Source organism: Silurus aristotelis, assembly GCF_946808225.1.
Source record: "Silurus aristotelis genome assembly, chromosome: 18".
NCBI classification, from domain to species: domain Eukaryota; kingdom Metazoa; phylum Chordata; class Actinopteri; order Siluriformes; family Siluridae; genus Silurus; species Silurus aristotelis.
In genome coordinates, this window is record NC_139591.1 from 2,913,942 (window position 1) to 2,932,965 (window position 19,024).

Sequence of the window (19,024 nt, forward strand, 5' to 3'; positions counted from 1 at the left end):
GGTTGGCCAAACTTCGCGTCATATAAAGCGCGACACGATAAACACAAAAACAGACGCCATTTTTTTTGGAGGGAGTAAAAAATTTTCAGAAGTGTTCCCACTTAAAAAAACAGAAATGGAGAAATCGGAGCCGTGGCACAACAAGGAAACGAAGACGCTCATCGGTATCTGGTCGGAGGATGAAGTGCAGAGGGAGCTGGAGGGAACCGTCCGGAATCAGAAAATCTTCCAGAAGATCTCGCAGCGCATGTGGGACCTGGGCTACAACCGCAGCCCGGATCGGTGTCGAGTCAAAATCAAAAAGCTGAAACAGGATTACAGGAGACTGAATGAGTACAACAAGAGGAACGGGGCGAAGCGGAAAACTAACCAGTGGTACGAAGCGCTAGACGCGGTTCTGGGACGCGGCAGGGCGGAGAGCACCGACAGGAGCGCTGCAGCCGAGTCCTCCAGCTCACTGCTCCACTCTGTCATCAGCTGCAACGGGCTGCAGGACGAAGACGACAGTGACGATGTTCTGTCAGGTCAGATCCTCATCCTCAGATCTCACCTGCTTTGTGTAGCGCCCGCACACTATTTAAGCTCATGCTGAGGTGGTAGTCTTAAAGCCACTGGATTCTGGATCAGAAGGTCACGAGTTGTCACTGTTGGGTTCTTGAGCAATTCTCCATAACTCTAGGTGTAAGTCGCTTTGGATAAGTGCGTCTGCCAAATGCTGTGAATGTAAATACTTTTTATTATTGTTCCTCAGTGTGTCTTGATCACGCAGAAGACAGGAGCAGAAGCAGGATCGGTTCTCCTATACTTCCAGTAACGTTACCCCTGTCTCCAGGACTGTCCTCTCCTGCGTCCAGCAACGTTACAGCCGAGGAACCTCGACCCACCATCCCCCGTATCAGAGGTGAGAGGTGTGTTGGGTGTTTTAGGGCATATCTTCTATACATCTACATACAGTCGGTATATACACTGTGTATAACTTTCTAATACAGTTGTAAATAGTGTACATGTCTCCTAATGTGAAATGATCTCTTTAGTGAAGGGCTGTACATTTCAGTCCTACACCTTCACAGTGGTGTCCTATCATTCCACCGCTTAATACCATCATTATAACACCATCTCTAAACCCATCAACTAGAACTAGCACCCTGTTACCTGAACACATTCGAACCTAAGTACATGAGAAATTCCACTTTTTCGACAGGAAGTCGTATTCCATACTGCCCTTCTTCCTCCTTGTTTCTTTATTTTGATGCTGCAGTTAAACCAGAGATGCCCAAACAGCCTGTGATGTATTTGGTCCACCATTACCGTACGATTAGAGGAAAAAAATGGCGTTTGGAAATATCTTTTTAAGGACCAGCTTCATGTCTCATTACATTTCACTGAATAGTTTTAATCAGGCATTGAAGTCTGTTGTACAATAAAACTGGTTTGTTCCTTATAATGTTGTGGGTTTCACTGAACTACAATGTTGAAAATATAACCTTTCCTTGAAACTGTAACTGTGGTGGTTCTTCGTCACAAAATAACTAATACGTGAGAAGTTCTGCTTCATTCACAACTCCAAAAAAACAACATTTTATGATTTTTCCTGTCTTCCCTTAAATGTCTTAAACAGAAGTTTTATTCCGAAAGGTTGATGAATGAATGCAGGAAAACTCTCCTGCCTGAGATTCTCAACAAACCAACAATCAAAAAGCAGAGAAATAATTAATAAATTGGCTCATTTTACTTTTTTTCTTTGCATAGGACAAAGTTTGGGCTCCTCTGGTTTAAACCAACTCATCCAGCTGAATGTCAGAGATTTCCTTCACTAAGATCTCCTGAGGATTTAGTGTTTAATCCCATCTTTTTTGTGTACTTTGCTCATGTGGTGTTATTCTGGTAAATCTGTGACAATCGGTCAACTGCTTATCACACACACCTCCTAATATTCAGGTCACGTTTGATTTCGTATTGTGGTCTGGTGAAGTGGTTAAGACGCCCCCATACTACTTATACCTTGATGTCTTACCTTATGTTAGTAAAGCTGTAGTACTGGTTAAATGCACCACGTTTATCACTTGTGTGTTGTATATTTCACCAGGAAAAAGGAGGCACGGTCATTCGAACCACATCGACGCGATGAGAGAGATCTTCCTTATGGCAGAGGATCGTGAGGACAGGCGGCAACGAGTTCAGCAGGAGTTTGAAGAAAGGCGACTGCAAGTCCTGCAGGAGTTGGAACACTCAGCTGGGATTCGAGAGGCCGAGTTGATTAACACACTGGCACAGTTTAACCAAGGACTTCTCAGCGTTATGGGGCAGCTGGTATCCGCCATGGCCGGCAACCACCACCCACAACCCCCACCGTAAAACATTTCACATTGTTTTATCTGGATTGTGACGAAGAGACAATTGTTCAATTTATTTTATAATAAAAAAGGAAAAAACTCTTTTCGGTACACACTTTCTAGTGTTTTTCATTCGTTATATGTGTAAGTACACTTAATGGACAAAAGTTTTGGGACACCGGACTTTCCCCAGCCATATGCTTTTCAAACTGTTACCTCAAAGCTGGAGGCACACAATAGTACAAGACGTTGTGTTCACTTGTACTTGGAAACCGAGCTCCATGAAGATGTGCTTTACATGGGTAGGAGTGGAAGATCTCCTGCTATAGAGCTCCAACTCCTACTGAACACCTTTGGGATGAATGTGAGCGCCGACCGCACCCCAGACCTCCTCACCAGTACCTTTTATAACACTTTTATAACACCCTCGTGGCTGATGAACACACAGGTGCACAAGCATGCTCCAAAATCTAGTGGAACATCTCAGAAGAGTGGAGAATTCTAAGAGAAAGTTGGGAATGTGGAATGCGATGTTCAAAGAGCGTATGCGAAATACTTATGATCAGGCGTCCACAAACTTTTGGCAAGTGTATTTTTCACTTTACATTAAGACTCGCTAATGGGACATAAGATTAGGTGTCAGATTCTCATTCACTGTGTGTGTGTGTGTGTGTGCTGGAACGAGGGCATTTGAGCTCAGGAGCTATTCTACACTCAGATATTGGGAACAATATATTTCTAGGGGTGTAATGATGCACGAAAGAAAATGTGCTGTATCAGCATTTCTATTGGTGATCGCATTGTTTGAGCACCAAATGTCGTAAACCGAAACACAGCGTATATCAGAAACGCGTTCTTTTTCAGCAAACCAGCGAGATTCATTTCTGTTTTGTGAAGTGAGCGAGAGCCTGATCGCTCTGGTAATAACGATGCGTGTTATTGTTTAAAATGAGTTCTTCATTAGCGCAAACCACTATTTCAAAAAGCTCTAATCTATAGTGCAGAAGGATGAGGCGACAGATTGGGCGCTTTAGCCGACTTTGGAGCTCTAATTCTGCTAATCTTTTTTTTTTTTTCTCGGGTTCTCAGATGAAACACTGTTTTTCATTAAAAAATTTCTGGTGTTTTGTATAAATATATATACATTTATTTTAAGATACGGATTAATATATAGTATGTGTTAGCGATGCTAAAAAAAAAAAAAAAAGCTACAGAGGTTTATTTATGATGCGCTATACAAACGAAAATAGAACGGAAAGTTTCACGCTACTGCATCCTGTACAATTGTATACCTTCTGCTTAGCAATAACAGTTTAATAGGTGTCCCAATACTTTTGTCCATAGTGTACCATATTAATGACCAGGTGTCCTCAAACTTTTGCAAATACAATGTACGTTTTACTCGAGCAACAGTGAAACACAACTGTCTTTGCTTAAATAATTCACGAGGGCGTCTCGCACCCCCACACCCGCACCTTCAGCGTCCTCTTCTGGTGGCACCGCCACCAAAATCTGCTCTCCTGCAGCAGGAGGATCCCATTCTTCACTGTACTGCTCACAGTGTGTCTCGCATAAGTTGTGGAGGACACAACAGGTGAGCACCATTGTTTTCACAAGGTCTATGTGACTGTCGTTGCGTTTGAGAAGACATCTCCATCTTCCCTTCAGCCGTCCGAACGCCTGCTCAGCTACACAACTCGCTCGCCAGATTTTCCGATTAAACGCCCTCTGTTCTGCAGTCAACTGCCCGGTGTCTGAGAACGGCTTCATGAGCCAGCTCTGCAACGGGAAGGCGGCATTACCCAGGAGGTAGTAGCCAACATCGTGACCGGCAATAGTCCTCGTATCGTTTGGAAACAGCCCTTGTCCTATAAGATCCCACAATCCTGACACGTGCAGAACCGTAGCGTCATGCATACTTCCCGGACTTCCTGCAAATACATGCCAGAAGAGCCCGCTTCCATCCACGACTCCTTGCAGAATGATCGAATGCCAACCCATGTGGTTAAAATATTCGGCATGGTACTCCATAGGGACGTTGGGGATATGTGATCCGGCGACGACCCCGACACACTGTGGAAGTCCGTACCTCTGCTCGAAGGTCAGGGCCATTTCCATAAGCTTATCATCATTTGGGAATGGGATCAGCTCCGGCAGCAGGACCTCGTTAACCGCCGAGCAGAATTCCCGAATGCATCGCCACACCGTAGTAACGCCGACGCCGAACAAATGGGCAACCAGTCTTAACTCGCTGTTGGTCGTCAGCTTCCATAACGCAATGGCTACCCGCTTTTTTATGGGCACGCACAGGCGAAAGTTGGTGTCCCGCTTCTCCATCGTCGTTCGCAACCTGTGGCAGAGGTACAGGAACGTGTCTTCGGACATTCGGAAATTCTGCCTCCACTGCTCGTGTGTAAAGTTGGGAACGGCGACAGTCCACCAGTCGTTCGCTCTTTGACGGACCCAAACGGAAGGCGGTCTGCGCCGAAACTGGTCATAAAGCTGGATCTGAAACACAAGTGGATTCACCAATAATCCTGGCACTGAAAGGAAAAAAATTTAAAATCGATCTTAATGAAAAAATTTACGAATATAACGCCTAATTTGGAATTAAAATGATCTTCAATGGAACACATTTTATCACAGATTCTTTTTCTTTGCTCGTAAATTGCATTCACTGATATTCATTAGATTTACTGTACGGTTTCCTACATTATTTACAAATGTATCACTATTGTGTCGTGTGTCAGACGTGGCCTTTTCTTCAGCTCCACCTGAACTGAGCTCAAACAGATCAGATGCTAATTCATAAATATACCACCATCAGCACTGTAATTCTTCCCAGGTTGCTAATTAATAGTCAATTCTCTGCCTGAACTCACTGTAACTCGGCTGCGGTGCATTCTGGATCGTTCTCTCCTTCACTTCTGCACTGAATTTGGAAATGTGTAGCTGAAGAAAGGTACAGAATGTGCTGCTTAATATTTTGGGATATTGTACAGTAATAACGGTGAGAAGGGAACCCACTGACATTACTGCAAAGTTTTTTTTAATATAAGAAAAATTAAAAATAAGTGATCTCCAGTAAACAGTAAACCCCTAAATATTAAGCAGAGCTCGTTTTTTCTCACACGTACGGTAACACACATGGTTCGTGGGTCAGAATTCAGTGCAGAAGTGATGGAGACAAAAATCCAGAATGCAGTGTAGATGTATGATACTGTCACATGTATCTATTTATTCATTTATAAGTCAAAAGAGACTAGAGCTACATATTTTAAAATGCCAAAAATATCAAATCGATGACACACCGACATTTTCGTAAAGGCTTTGGAGTCTGAAGGTACTGACAGTGTCCAGGATGGATTGATGATGGATGGATGGAAGTAAAGAAAGAAATAAGGCTAGGTTAATTATTTATTACTGGATAGGTTTATCAAAGAAAAACCTTAATTAATGTTTTGCTTTATATCAAACTCGTGGTACGACAAAAATGTCCTGCAATTTCAGAAAAGATGAAGAACAGACTCCTCCTCAGCAACACAGAAGGAACTTCAAAGATCAATGTCTGGAAATATTTTTTAAATAAAACAGCAAGATTAAAGAGATAAAGTCTTTTATAAGATCCATCGCTAAAACTTCATGGTATTTAAATACCTTTTTGGAAGTCCACACTTTTTTGTCCATTAATGTCATTAAGCAGGCCTTTTAATATCTCATTCTATAATAGATAACTTCATTCTTCTCACCTGTCTTTGTCTTCGTCTCTGGTGTCTTAACCTGTGGTGTGTGTTTGTAATTAAGTCTCTAATCCTGGATCTCCTTTTCCTGATCAGTCTGATCTTAGTCGATATAAACTGATTCACCAAACGGCCGATTAGACACAAGAACAAAGTCAATCCAGCAGCTTCTTCCATGCTGGATCGTGTATATGTTGACACACCGCGCACTTTGATGACGCCATTGGGTTGTGGGCGGGTCTTTGCGGGGTCGCACAGTACCACGTTGCTGGTGCTTCATGTCCTTGTATTGTTGCCCAGATGAGGCACATGTGCCATTTTACTGTAAAGCATACGAACATAAAAGATCTAAACTTAAATAAAAGCTATTATTTATGAGTGTGACCAACTTTACAATGCAAAATAGTCCAGGACAATAAAAAACATATTTAGAGTATTATATATATATATATATATGCACATGTACAATAAGGTTGTTAAATAGAAACAGGAGGTGGTAGCTTAGAAGTAACTTAGGCATTGGAGTTTATATCTGAAGGTTGTGAGTTCAAATCCCACACACATCAAGTGGCCCCTTCTGGGCCCCTAAGCCAGGCCCTTAATAGCTGCTCAATTGTATAAAATGTAAGAGTGTATACTAAATGCTGTAAATGTAAATGGATGTTACATTGTGAATTCTTGCGCTTCCTCCAAAAGCTTTGAAAAGTTTTGAAAGCTGCCATTAAAAAAAAAAAAAATAAATTATAAAAATGTTTTTATAAAACTGAATGTAAATTCACATTTGCTGTATGGACAAAAGTTTGTGGACACCTAATAACAAATTTCTATTCGTTTTTTAAACATCCCAATTTGCATTTATTTTCCGCTTCCTGTTATAATTCCCGCCCCTTTTCTAAAATGTTTCACTAGATGTTGGAGAGTGTTTGTGGAGTTTTGTGCTTATTCAGTGATTAAGGGTGTTAGTAAAGTGAGGTTCTGATGTAGGTGAGATGAGGTGAGGAGGCCTGGGTTCAATCAGCGTACAAAGTGTTGGGTCTCCATTTAATGCTAATGCATCCAGAGACATCCCATACAATTTAGTGAAAAAAAACAAAAAAAACCCCACATATAGAAGGGAAAGTCAGGCGTACCAATACTTTTGTACATCTAGTGTAATCTAGTTTCGGATCTCTGTATAGATAAAGTGTGAAATACTTTGTGCTGACAAAGTGTCCCATCGATGATGTAATCCTGTCTATTATTATTATTATTATTATTAAAATAGCAGTTGGAGTCAAGTAGCAAAGTGTTCACATGAGGCATAATTTCTTATTTTTTATGCAGGAAAATCTTGTGTGTAGTTTGTAGTTGACAGACACAAAAAAAACACAGAATTTACACTTTCTACAGTAAAAAAAAAAACAACACAAGCTGAGATTATAGGAGGTAAGATTTCCATTTACTGGGACTGAAGCACAAAAGTCAAGCATCACTGGCTATTATGTGAAATATATATTTAAACAGAACATTTCTGCAGGCACTGCTATTTGTACAGGGGGAACAAGTGAACAAAGCCAGTAGGAATATTCCAGTTGTTTACAAAGAAGCACACAAAAGATAAAGGCAACGTTTATTCAGGCCCGTGATCATCCTTGAGGACGTGTACCAATAGTGCATATCAGTGTGGCATCTCCTCCACGGCAGCTTAGGAGCTCTTCTTCTCTTCGAAGATGATGTTAGCGGTGGCTTTCTTGGCTATAAAACAACAGAATAATAAACGATTAATACTAAATAGATATGCAGAAAACATCAAAACAAACAACAACAAAAAAAATTGTGATTCGTGCCATTTTGTAGGGACAATAGGTTCAAAATTGACTATATAAGTGTGTGGGGGACAGGATTTCTGTGGAAAAATGATTCTTTAACTTCAGTAATATGTAAAAATTATTTAAATATTCCATCAACAACAAAAATCGAGAAAAATCATTATTCTGGGAAAAATTCCTGCGAATTGGTTCGGAATTACACAGCTGGAATCCGATTATACAATATGACACTTATCAGAGCGAAGGACACGGGGATGCACCACAAATAAACCCTCACCAGCCAGGTCACTACGAACACCTGTACACCTGCTCATTCATGCAGTCAATCACGTGGTAGCAGGACAATGCATGCGTTCATGCAGATACGTGTACAAGATATTTAGTTAATGTGTAAACATCCGAATAGGGAAAATAAGCGTAGACACCTTGGATTGTGACGAGTGTTAATATCAGATGATTAAGAAAAAAAAGTGCTGGGTTTTAACACACAGACTCACACAAAGAGTGGCGTGTAAAACAAAAAACAGTAGCGAGTCTCTTCTGAAGTCTCACATCAACATTTTGAATAAAATTAAATTTTTTACTTGTTTGATTAAATTTGCCTGAAGATTTTAAAATCTATTTAATAGTTGCACAAAAATGCACATTCCTAATAATAATAATAATAATAATAATAATAAAAATAATAATCCCCAGTAAATACAGAAGGGAAATAAATATTCATCACGTCAACATTTCGTTTTTATTTTTTATACATTTCCATGCAGCATTTCACATTTTTGCCCAGACATTTGGACCTACAAAGAAAAAAATATTACAATTCATTCAAAATGCAATTGAATATAGTAGAACGAAACAAGAAAAAAAAAACTTTGTCACCGGTTCACTGCTGTTCCTTCCTTGGAGCACTTTTGATTCTGACCACTGCAGACCAGGAACATCCCACAAGAGCTGCAGTTATGGAGACGCTCTGACCCAGACGTCTAGACGTCACAATTTTGTCAAACTCGCTCAAATCCTTACGCACAATTTTCCTGCTTCTATCATCAACTTTGAGGAGAAAATATTCACTTGCTGCCTAATAAATAAATCCACCCACTAACAGGTGCCCTGATAAAGAGATCAGTGTTATAATATATTATAATGTGATAATGTTATAATCGTTAAACCTCCCATGATGTACAGAGACATTATGGTTGCACTACATGTCAAGAGACAGTCGTCACAGTGAAAACTCTACGTAATGCAAACCACTGGCATGGGTCAATGGTTAATGCTCACCCCGAAAATCTCCATTATTGAAGTAAATTCGTGGTGACGTTTCAAAATTTCAAACAAGCTTCAACACACATTTTCTTAATCTCAATTACTTAATTTTAGGATAAATTACTTATACTTCAGACACCTGTTTTTCCCGCCCATTTTTCACCCAAATTTCCGTTTCAGCATTTCAGGTTTTCGATCTTTGCCCACAAAACAATCAAAGAACATCGTAACAGAACTCGTGTCAGACGCAAGGCGATACCAGAGCTTGAACCCCCAACCTTCCAATCAGTAACCCAGAGACTTAACCTGATATGAATTTAGAGTTCCTGAAGTTCAAATTATGAAAATGAAATTCAAGAGCGATAAAGATGATATAGATAACGATTTTCATTCCACACTTACATAATGTTAATATTTCAGGCAATTATATGAAATAATTTTCATGCAATAATAATAATAATAATAATTTCTCCATTTGCAATAACTTGTATTAACATGTGCAATGTTTTACTGCCATGTTTTACTGCTGCTACACAATTTATTTCACTTAATATATAACATTATATTTATTTAAACTCTATTTAAACTAGTTTTTCTTTCTTGATCTTTACTTTAATTTCACTGTGAGCAACTGCAACCCAACAATTTCAATATGGGACCAGATAATATTTTCTGAAATAAATCATTTGTTCCATAAAAATCTTTTTTTTTTTATTGAGAAAAAGAGGATCTGTATCTATAGGAAATGCGATGATAGAAATCACTGTTGTAACGTGTTTTTCAGGCAGGGCATGTCGACCGTTTCACAATTTTCCATTTCACAAACAGGTGACGCAAGCGGCAGGAAGCATTACCCCATTGGGTTGCCCAACACAACAACAAAGCCTACAGGTGAGCGCAATTCCCCCCCGTGAGAAACCTTCATGCACTTCATGGATTGTTCCATTTTCTTAAAAAAACAAGCAGCGAGCAGGAAACAGCGTTCCCGGGAAAGCGTTCCTTGCGTTATTACCCTCGTCTTTGAATTTATCCGCGGCATCGGATGCTTTGTCTTTGATGTCCTTTACCACGGTGTCGATCCTGGACTCGTTCTTTAAGAAGAAAGGTCGGATGATGCGCGTGTAGATCTGGATGGAACCGTTAGAGGGAGTTGGAGCCATGCACCACACCAGGAAGGCGCACTGAGACGACAAGAAAATAAAAAAAAACAGCATTATTTGGGCCTGGAAACAACTGAGCATGTGCCTGGAGATATCCTAAAGGACTGTACACAGAAGCTCGATTGTACATAAAGAACATCTCTGTTGTACAATATATTATAACTCCTAAGTTTACAGGTTAAACAGTCTGGTGTTGTCTAGAGGTCGATGATTTATCGGTTTGGCAGATTTATCAGCAGTGATATTTCATTGCTGAAACTATCGGCAAAAATCCATACAGATATTTTTTCCGGGTAGCGTCCGTTAGTGGAGAGAAGGTCCGCTGTCTTTACAAGAGCGGCCTCTAGAGGCGAATGACTGGCATCACATACCGTTTGTTTTTACACGAGACTGCGTGCTGCACAGAGAGCGCTATACAGTATTATATACAGTGCTATTTATAATTAATTAATTATATAACTATATCAATAGATATATTAATAATTATCATTTATCATGAATCAGTACTGTTTTTATATTTTTTTTATGAAGTACTGTTTGGTTTTTATCCAGTACCAATTTTGAAAACGGTTGATTAATCGGCAGGTACGATCCAACCTAGCTAAAGGTATCGTTAAATTCCGCAATACCTCTATTTTGGTCTTCCACAGATTTCTCGTTCTATATATTCTCTTTTCCTCATTCTGCCATTGACCAATGAATGTATTTTAAATGAAGAGGACGATCTTTCCTATCATTTATCTTAACGCCAAAGCTTGAGCAAACATTCCGGTGTTTCCAATTTTTTATCTGAATAAATATCACTGTTTAATTATTGACAAAGCACCTCAATCAACAGCAAGCCAAATATGTGTACATATAAACAATGAAGATACGAGAGTTTGTCATCAACACACCGACACACTCACCTTTCCAATGTAATAGAATGGGAACCAGGACAGAAAGATGTCAGCAAAGAACTCGGCCACGCTAAACACACCGTACACGACCCAGTAGGTCAGCCATTTCGTGTCGTCGTCTTTGTCGATACTTTCAATGGCTTTGATTCTGCGAACAGAGAGAAGAGGTTGTGTATTAGGGATACACACACACACACACTCAGACACACACCAACACCACCACCACTACCATCATTTTTCACATATTCTCACTACGGTACACACAATTTCCTTCTAAGGTCAAAGATAGAGTAAAGACACAGGAAAAATTTCTAGTCTAGTAATTTGAATACATTCAACGAAATACAGACCCCGACTTGAGATGGAGATGCGTCGTATGCGATGACCCCATCGTAACGTAAGTCATTGCGTAGTAAAACCCATTAATCTTAAAGAATTGAACAAATTACAGCACAAAATTTAGTGAAACAGAGCGATTTACGGTACCATGCTATATAAACTATACAGTATACAGTATACAGTAATAACTCGGTACCCGTCGGCTGCAGAACCCAAATTCAGTACTCGTCATGTTGAAAAAGAAAAAAAACCGGAAAAAGTGCAAACAGCGCCACAGTGTGCTCTTTTGTGTTTTCTGTGCATTTTAAGCCTAAATCATGGGTCCTAAAGTGTTAAAAAACGCTACCAAATACTCGTCAGTTTCAGTGCAGCGGTATTTCTGTATACAGTAATTCCCTGCTTTACCGCGGTTTGAATCTGGCGCCCCCTTTGGTTCATTGCGGAATTGCATTTGCCACATAACTAAATTCGGCTGATTTTCCGGTCTCTCGCAGATAAAGCGATAGAGCAAAAAACTTACAAGGAATAGTTTATATGGAGTTTTATGTTGAAATAATAAAATTCATTAATAAAAATGAGTAATAGTTAATTATAAAATGAGGTAAAATGTTAAAACAGTGCAGTACTGTAAACGTAAAATAGCATTTTTGGGGGTGGCGTCCGTTTATTGCGGTTTTACGTTTATCGCATTTATTTAAAAAAAGCAGAGACAAATGAACTCCACTCTTTTTGTACCACATAAACGTTTGTGAAAATATTTGTACAATTTTGTCACATCGCAATGGTTATTGCAATATTAAAAAATTTAACTTTGTGCCTTTGTGCCAAAAAAAATGGTGCCCTTCTTCCTGCTTGTTAATGCTTTCTCTGTCAACTACACTAACACAAGTGTCAGATATTTATCTCGGTGCCTATTTGCCTCGCTGCAACTTGATCTGTTAATTGTGGAATGAAACTTTTCAGTATCAGATCTTCAGCACAGTGGACGCCAGTGACTCAGAGGTTCACGTGACACACGTGTGGAACATGTTGAGCAGCAGGCCACATTTTTTTTGCCATGTGGGTAATGAGTCATGACACGCTTTTTGTGCTTTCTCTGAGAAATTTCACAGGGAAAGAAACGCAAACACCAACGTTGCTTCAAAAGTCCTGAACGCTGTGGTGTCGCAGTTCTGCGTGACAAGTGGCTCACTTTCAAAACCCACATCGGTTTTCCTGCGCACAGGGAGGAAGTAAAGACTTGAGCGTTAAAGATTATCTGTCGTGCTGAACGAAATGGAAATGGCTGAACGATGAACGTATGTTATGGACTTATTAACACCTGCACATCTGCTTCTTTATGCACTTATCCAATGTAACAAACCTCAGAAAAAATGTCATCTCTGTGGCTTTAATCGTGGCACGGTTGCCGTGTCAGAAACTGCTGAACGATGTGTTTTTCACACGTGACACACGTCTCTAAGATGCCCACAAAATGGTGCGAAAAACTTAACCAAAAAAACTGTATTTCGAAAACCTACGATTTTTTGCAGGAAACAATACAAACCAAGACGGATACTTAATATAACGAGTATTTTCCCAACTTCCACCCTCATTTCGCTGATTAGTCGTTGACTTCACTACACAGATCTTCCTCTTTTCTAGATCTGCTTTCTTCTGCCTTTCACTGCTCCCTCCCTGGCTGCGGCGAACCAGTGATGTTCTCCATAATGGTTATCAAACAATAAAACGTTTGTATTTAAAACGACTACACAAACAGTTCCTGTCTTGTGCTCTGTGTTTCTCTAACAGACTCCAGATTTATATAAAGCACTTGAATAAATCTGTATTGGGAAATAGATATTAAAATACTAATATGAAGTGTTGTAGCCTTTAATCCGTCTTAATGAAAAGCATGTCCGAGCGAATATTCTCAGATGAAAACACACTACTCATGGCACAACTTAGGCGATCTAATTCGCATTACAATTTTGCAGGAATTTGATTGGATACCCATGTTCTAGACCCAATTAATTACACCAGGGGGATCGAAATCATTTACCATGATTTGGAATTTGATTTCTTTACTTGTCTTCGGTAGACGGTTTATACGGGTCGGACAAGATCCTGGGGAACGCTGTATGCAAACGTGACACTGGGCCATGAGAACAACAATACACACAGAAACACACACACATTTTGGCCAATCTACCAAAATCCTTGCATTTAGAAGGTTGGAGAAAAACTGAGAATCTGGAGGAACTCTAGACCAGACACTTTAGACACATAGTAACCTCGTTGATCACGATAGAACTTGGAACCTTGGGGCAATCAGAACGCACCGATGAATCAAGTTTAACCCAAGACTTTTCGATCGCTTCTCCTGCTTTGGACAAACCATAAACGATTTCTTGTTTAGCTGAATTTATCGTCTAAAGAGCACGGAATATATATTAACTTATAGGAACGTTGCATGCGAATGTGACGCTTGGCTGTAAGAACATCATTCAGAATTATAAGACATGCACACTGGACCTAGTGGAAGCTACATCATCGAAATCCATGCGTGTAGAAGGTTGGAGCAAACTGAAGAACCTGGAGGAACAACAACAAGTGTGGGGCTTAACATCTAACAATCCAGGCAGAACGTAACCCTGTAAATCGAATTTGGGACCTTGAGGCAATTGGAAAACAATACCACCCACTGCAACACTGCACTAGATTCTTCTATCGCTTCTCCTGCTTAATGTGTACAAAACACGTATAAATATATCGTCCCAGTGGGAAATCTGAGCTGCATCAGTGAGCTGTAGCAATGCCGGGCCATGCCAAGGACTAAAGAGGTAACAAGGCCTTGTTCCAAAACCGCACCCAACTGTACCAGTGGGTATATTTGGAAAAAATAGAATAGTGCACGTCTTCTATAAGGACTGATGGTGTGCAGATCATGACGCAGTCCTACTACGCATTCAGGTGTGTAATGCAGAAGCATGGCAGAGACTCCTGGTTGTGTTGTGGTTAGAGGATGGAGGAAATCATTCGAATGCAGACTCACGACACGTAGGCAGGGTAGACAAATCCGATGAGATTGCAGAGAAGAGAAGCTCCATAACCGATGACAAGGTAAATTGAAATAAGAGCAATGACAGCTGCGAGAGAGAGAAGGTGGAGAGAAGATGGAGAGAAGATGGAGAGAAAGAAAGAAAAAAGATGGATCAGACATCATCATCATCAGCAGCAGCAGCATCTTCATCATCATCATCATCATTGGTTTTTTTTGTTGTTTTTTTTATTATCATCTCATTAAATTCTAATAATAATCTCTTAATCTGTCACACACACACACACACACACACACACACGCACGCACGCACGCACACACACACACACACACACACACACGCGTCATTTTCCTTGCAAATTGCGAAAACACATGGACTCACCGAGAGCAATGTAAGATCGGTTGACTCCTGTCTTGGCCTCGATCTTCGCCAGAAGGTCCGTCATGAGGTTCTTCTCGTGCAGGAACTTGTTAAATCTTTCCTTTAATGCCTGAGCCATGATTAGTTTTGAATTTCTTTTTATAAATATATAAAACAATAATCTGATTCAAAGTTCGTCACATGCGACGCCTTCGTACAGCAGCTCAACCTCCTTTCTGCCTGTAGTTCCTTCACAGATGCTGCGTCAGACTAACACCAAAGCCAGGGTTGCCAGGTCTAAGCATATTCATCAGCCCAAAAAATATACTGCATGGACTGGGGATTGTGGACAATTCGAGGTTGAGATCCCATTGACTGTGTAGCTTTCAGGACTTTCCACTCGATTTTGGAATTTGTCTTCACAGAGACATGAATGTAAGGACGTTTTGGAGACATGGTGAGGGAGGCGAGATTGAGATGGTTTGGACATGTAGAGAGGAAGGACATGGGGTATATTGGCAGGAGAATGCTGAGGATGGAGCCACCAGGAAGAAGGAAAAGAGGAGGTTCATGGATGTGGGAAGGGAAGACATGCAGGTAGTTGGTTTGAGGCAGATGTAGAGGACAGGGGGTATGGAGACGGATGATCCGACCCCTAATGGGAGAAGCCGAAAGAAGTAGAAGAAGAGACATAAATATTACTTGATATGTAGGATAAGAGAGCTGGGATGCATTTGGAGATTCAGATCCCAAAAGCAAACCACTCAACGAACTCTCCCATCAGACCATGCCTTTATGTTTGACAAAACATACATGCCAAAGCATACATACAAATGTCTTGTACACTTGTGCAATTGTGTTCCCACCTTTGTGGCATATATGTAGTGTTCATCTCAACAAAAGAAACTAAATATATTGTAGTCTATGCATGGGGTGCATGCATTTCTGTTTTGCAGTCTTCCAGGTAATATGTTTTAATGTATAAAAATGTCTTACTTTTCCTGTGATGAACCTCTGAACTCTATAACATTGTACAGAAGGTTTACTGGTCGGCGTTATTTTGTGTATTTTGTGAACCTGTTCTGCACTGTTCTGTTTTGTATTGTCTCTTCTAAAAATTTTGCCCCAAGAAAACAAGAAAGGAACAGGTGAATAAGTGTATATGTCCATCATTATGAGAGACCTGTATCTCCAGGGGCTGAAATGCTAAGAAGTAGAACTACTCCACATGAGAAGAAGAACCACATAAATTTTGCATATGAGCTTTTGGAGGAATTAACAACATTAAGATTAAACGTAAAATGTAACTGGCTATAATGACCTGTGTTGTGTATGGGAGGAAAAATTGTGAAGCATGAGGGTGGGAGTATTATGTTGTGTCGGGATTGTTTTGCGGGGAGTAAATGGCATCATAAGAAAGGAAATTACCCAAAAATAGAAGAAAAGAAAAGAAAAAAGAAACAGCAGGTGAAACAGTTTGCAACCAATTAGATGAATTAGTAACAGATCACTAACATGACATGTCTCCTGCTTAAGGCTTTGCATTGGAAATGGGGTGCATACATTACTGTTTATAGTTTTCCAAGCAATATATATTGAATATATGATCAAACATACGTTCCCTATGTCATATCCTATAATTGTGGAAACTGATTATATTTAAATCTGATTATTTGATTATAAACAAGACCTTCCACCCCACATCTTGTTCAAACATCAAGGCAACAGAGTGAATCTTCCCCACTCTGGCAACCCGAGCTCGAGTTGACGTCACTTTAGGGCAAATGTTATTGAAACGCCTTTAAACCTTCTCTAAAAGTGTTTGCTGAGGATTTCGAACATATATATATATATATATATATATATATATATATATATATATATATATATATATATATATATATATATATATATAGTATTATACTGTAGGTTCTGAAATGTCAGATAATTCCTATCTTCTTGCATGAGTTATTAATATAAATAAATAAATAAATACATGACTCCAGACCACACCCTTCCTCATTCAGTGCTCTACTGGAACAAGAGACTGCAGTTTGTACACACAGGGAGTGTAAACAGCACATGGACACATTTGCAGAATAATCTGAATTGTTTCTATCTGTCCAAACATGGAAGAAGCAACATGATTACATTATGCACACCAAGAACTCGAATATATTTGACATGTATATGTGACAAGCCTGGATGAACTGCAGAGAAGTAATAGACCCCTCTGTGTGGCATGTGGTTTCCTGGTTTGATCTGGTTACTTTTTATGTAGAGTTTCTCTTGGTTCATCACTGTTTCTCCGTGTGTTACCGCCAGGTTCTGTAGATTCGTCCCTCCTGTCAAAAACTCCAGTATGTGGATTTGCCACTCTAAATGGCCTCAGATGTAAATGTGTGTGTTAGTGTGTGTGTGTGTCTGCATAGAGTATAGGCCAATATTTTATACCCAATGCAGAAAGTTATTTTGGAATCCAGCCTATGTCGTCTTGATATACAATTAATGACAAACTTGTACAAAATTATTATTATTATTATTCTTTTTTAAAGGTTATTTTGAATTTAAATATTTTAATATTTTAAACACATCTCAAAATGTTGGGACAGGGCAACAAAAGGCTGGAAAAGTAAGTGTTACTAAAAAAAAGAAACAGCTAGAGGAGCATTTGATATATAATCAGGTTAATTTTAAACAGGTCAATAATATAATTGCACTGCATGGGCTTAGAAACACCTCCAGAAATGACTGTATGTGAATATAGTTTCCTGTGTAATCTATAAATGCAGGTTAACTCTCTATCATGCAAAGAAGAAGCCAGATGTGAACGTGATCCAGAAATGCCACTGTCTTCTCTGTGCCAGAGCTAATTTAAAATGGACTGAAGTGTAAAACTGTTCTGTGGCCAATTAATAGAATTGTAAAGTTATTTTTGGAGACCTTCAGACTAAAGAGGAGAGGGACCATTTGGCTTGTTATCATCACTCAATTCAAAATCCTGCATCTCTGATAGTATGGGGAGTGCATTAGTGCCTACGTTATGGTCAGCTTCACATCTAGAAGGGCACCGTCAAACACACTGAGAGGTATTTACAGTTTGTAGAGCCATATATGCTTCCATCCAGACAACATCTTTTTCATGGAAGGCTTTGCATATTTCAGCAAAACAATGCCAACCCACATACTACATCTATTACAACAGTTCTGCCCGCTGACCCACCGAAGAGATTTGATATAGACTTATATTTAGACTTATACACTACTGATGCTTCTTTCTTCGAAACAGTATGGACGCTTAAACAGGCAGCTGAAAGTGCTCTGACCGAGGATAAATCTGTGCATAATTTTAATAGAAAGCATGTTATGAAATAAATCCATCTTTAGCCAGGTCTCAAATCACACACCATGACTTGACCTACACTTAAAAGTATTCACTGTCTGGGAGATTAGCACATTTATCATACTTTTATGATGATGGCTAGTTATTAAAATCCCATCCAAGAATATAATTAGGGGGTATAAAACTATAAAGTGTGTTAGTGTGTTAATTTGAGATCATTGATAATTCAAGAGAAACACCACACACAATCTCTTTATCATATTTTGTTTGTATATCTGTTTTAGCTCTTTTTTTCTCCCTGCTTATTGCCTTCTTCCAGAGGTTCCCAATCCTGGCATTGGAGCTCTGGTGAAAACACACTATATTTTGTTGGAACATGTGCATGAAGGGCCAGTTTCATAACAAAACAAAAGTAATAAAAACAAAAAAAAATACCCCCAGAAAACACTGTTTCCCTCTACCAGAGATCTTAAATCTTCTCTTTCCCGTGTTTATGCGTTTTATTTGAACAAATTGATCCACGTTTGTGTGCACACTAAACAATAGCTGTGCAAACGCAACCCCAGCGTGTTTTTAAATGCTTCCTGGTTAGCTCAGCCTAACTTGCTAGACGGTTCCATGTCCTGTATTCTGATTGGCTGTTCTCCCCGTCAGTTATGTAGAAGAGATCCGATTAGCGGATGTCTCATCGTTATTTCCAGAACACCATGCTATTGGTTTTCAGTGAAACTTATT

At 39.6% G+C, this 19,024-nt stretch overlaps 3 protein-coding genes across 4 annotated transcripts; 1 reads left to right on the top strand and 2 right to left on the bottom strand.

Annotated features, from left to right (window-relative positions):
* The first annotated feature begins 17 nt into the window (after window positions 1–17).
* On the top strand, window positions 18–5,945 carry LOC310740935 (uncharacterized protein). Of its 2 annotated transcripts, none has more exons than XM_083568158.1 (3): window positions 18–524; window positions 752–908; window positions 2,087–2,209. In XM_083568158.1, exons 1-3 carry the CDS (start codon window positions 116–118, stop codon window positions 2,157–2,159), a joined length of 639 nt encoding a protein of 212 aa, XP_083424284.1. In that variant the 5' UTR covers window positions 18–115; the 3' UTR covers window positions 2,160–2,209. The 2 variants fall into 2 exon arrangements, with proteins under 2 accessions (XP_083424284.1, XP_083424283.1); XM_083568157.1 differs by having other exon boundaries at window positions 20–524; window positions 752–901; window positions 2,087–5,945.
* On the bottom strand, window positions 1,757–6,395 carry LOC310740918 (uncharacterized protein). Its single transcript, XM_083568127.1, has 2 exons — window positions 6,083–6,395; window positions 1,757–4,841 (listed from the first exon to the last, which is right to left on the bottom strand). The coding sequence occupies exons 1-2, from the start codon at window positions 6,248–6,250 to the stop codon at window positions 3,732–3,734; spliced, it is 1,278 nt and encodes a 425-aa protein (XP_083424253.1). The 5' UTR covers window positions 6,251–6,395; the 3' UTR covers window positions 1,757–3,731.
* Window positions 6,396–7,489: 1,094 nt separating this feature from the next.
* On the bottom strand, window positions 7,490–15,356 carry reep5 (receptor accessory protein 5). The gene is made up of 5 exons (XM_083568161.1): window positions 14,968–15,356; window positions 14,580–14,673; window positions 11,216–11,354; window positions 10,160–10,328; window positions 7,490–7,807 (listed from the first exon to the last, which is right to left on the bottom strand). The coding sequence occupies exons 1-5, from the start codon at window positions 15,083–15,085 to the stop codon at window positions 7,758–7,760; spliced, it is 570 nt and encodes a 189-aa protein (XP_083424287.1). The 5' UTR covers window positions 15,086–15,356; the 3' UTR covers window positions 7,490–7,757.
* Between the last annotated feature and the right edge of the window lie 3,668 nt (window positions 15,357–19,024).

What these genes read in the sequence shown, in the direction of transcription:
- LOC310740935 (XM_083568157.1), top strand. Translation starts at nt 116, where the DNA reads ATGGAGAAATCGGAGCCGTGGCACAACAAGGAAACGAAGACGCTCATC. An exon ending in CAGTGACGATGTTCTGTCAG is followed by an intron (nt 525 to 751) that starts GTCAGATCCTCA and finishes ATTGTTCCTCAG; the next exon opens with TGTGTCTTGATCACGCAGAA. An exon ending in CACCATCCCCCGTATCAGAG is followed by an intron (nt 902 to 2,086) that starts GTGAGAGGTGTG and finishes ATATTTCACCAG; the next exon opens with GAAAAAGGAGGCACGGTCAT.
- LOC310740918 (XM_083568127.1), bottom strand. Translation starts at nt 6,250, where the DNA reads ATGGAAGAAGCTGCTGGATTGACTTTGTTCTTGTGTCTAATCGGCCGT. An exon ending in AGAGACGAAGACAAAGACAG is followed by an intron (nt 4,842 to 6,082) that starts GTGAGAAGAATG and finishes CTTGTGTTTCAG; the next exon opens with ATCCAGCTTTATGACCAGTT.
- reep5 (XM_083568161.1), bottom strand. Translation starts at nt 15,085, where the DNA reads ATGGCTCAGGCATTAAAGGAAAGATTTAACAAGTTCCTGCACGAGAAG. An exon ending in GTCTACCCTGCCTACGTGTC is followed by an intron (nt 11,355 to 14,579) that starts GTGAGTCTGCAT and finishes CTCTGTTCGCAG; the next exon opens with AATCAAAGCCATTGAAAGTA. An exon ending in GGATAAATTCAAAGACGAGG is followed by an intron (nt 7,808 to 10,159) that starts GTAATAACGCAA and finishes GTTGTTTTATAG; the next exon opens with CCAAGAAAGCCACCGCTAAC.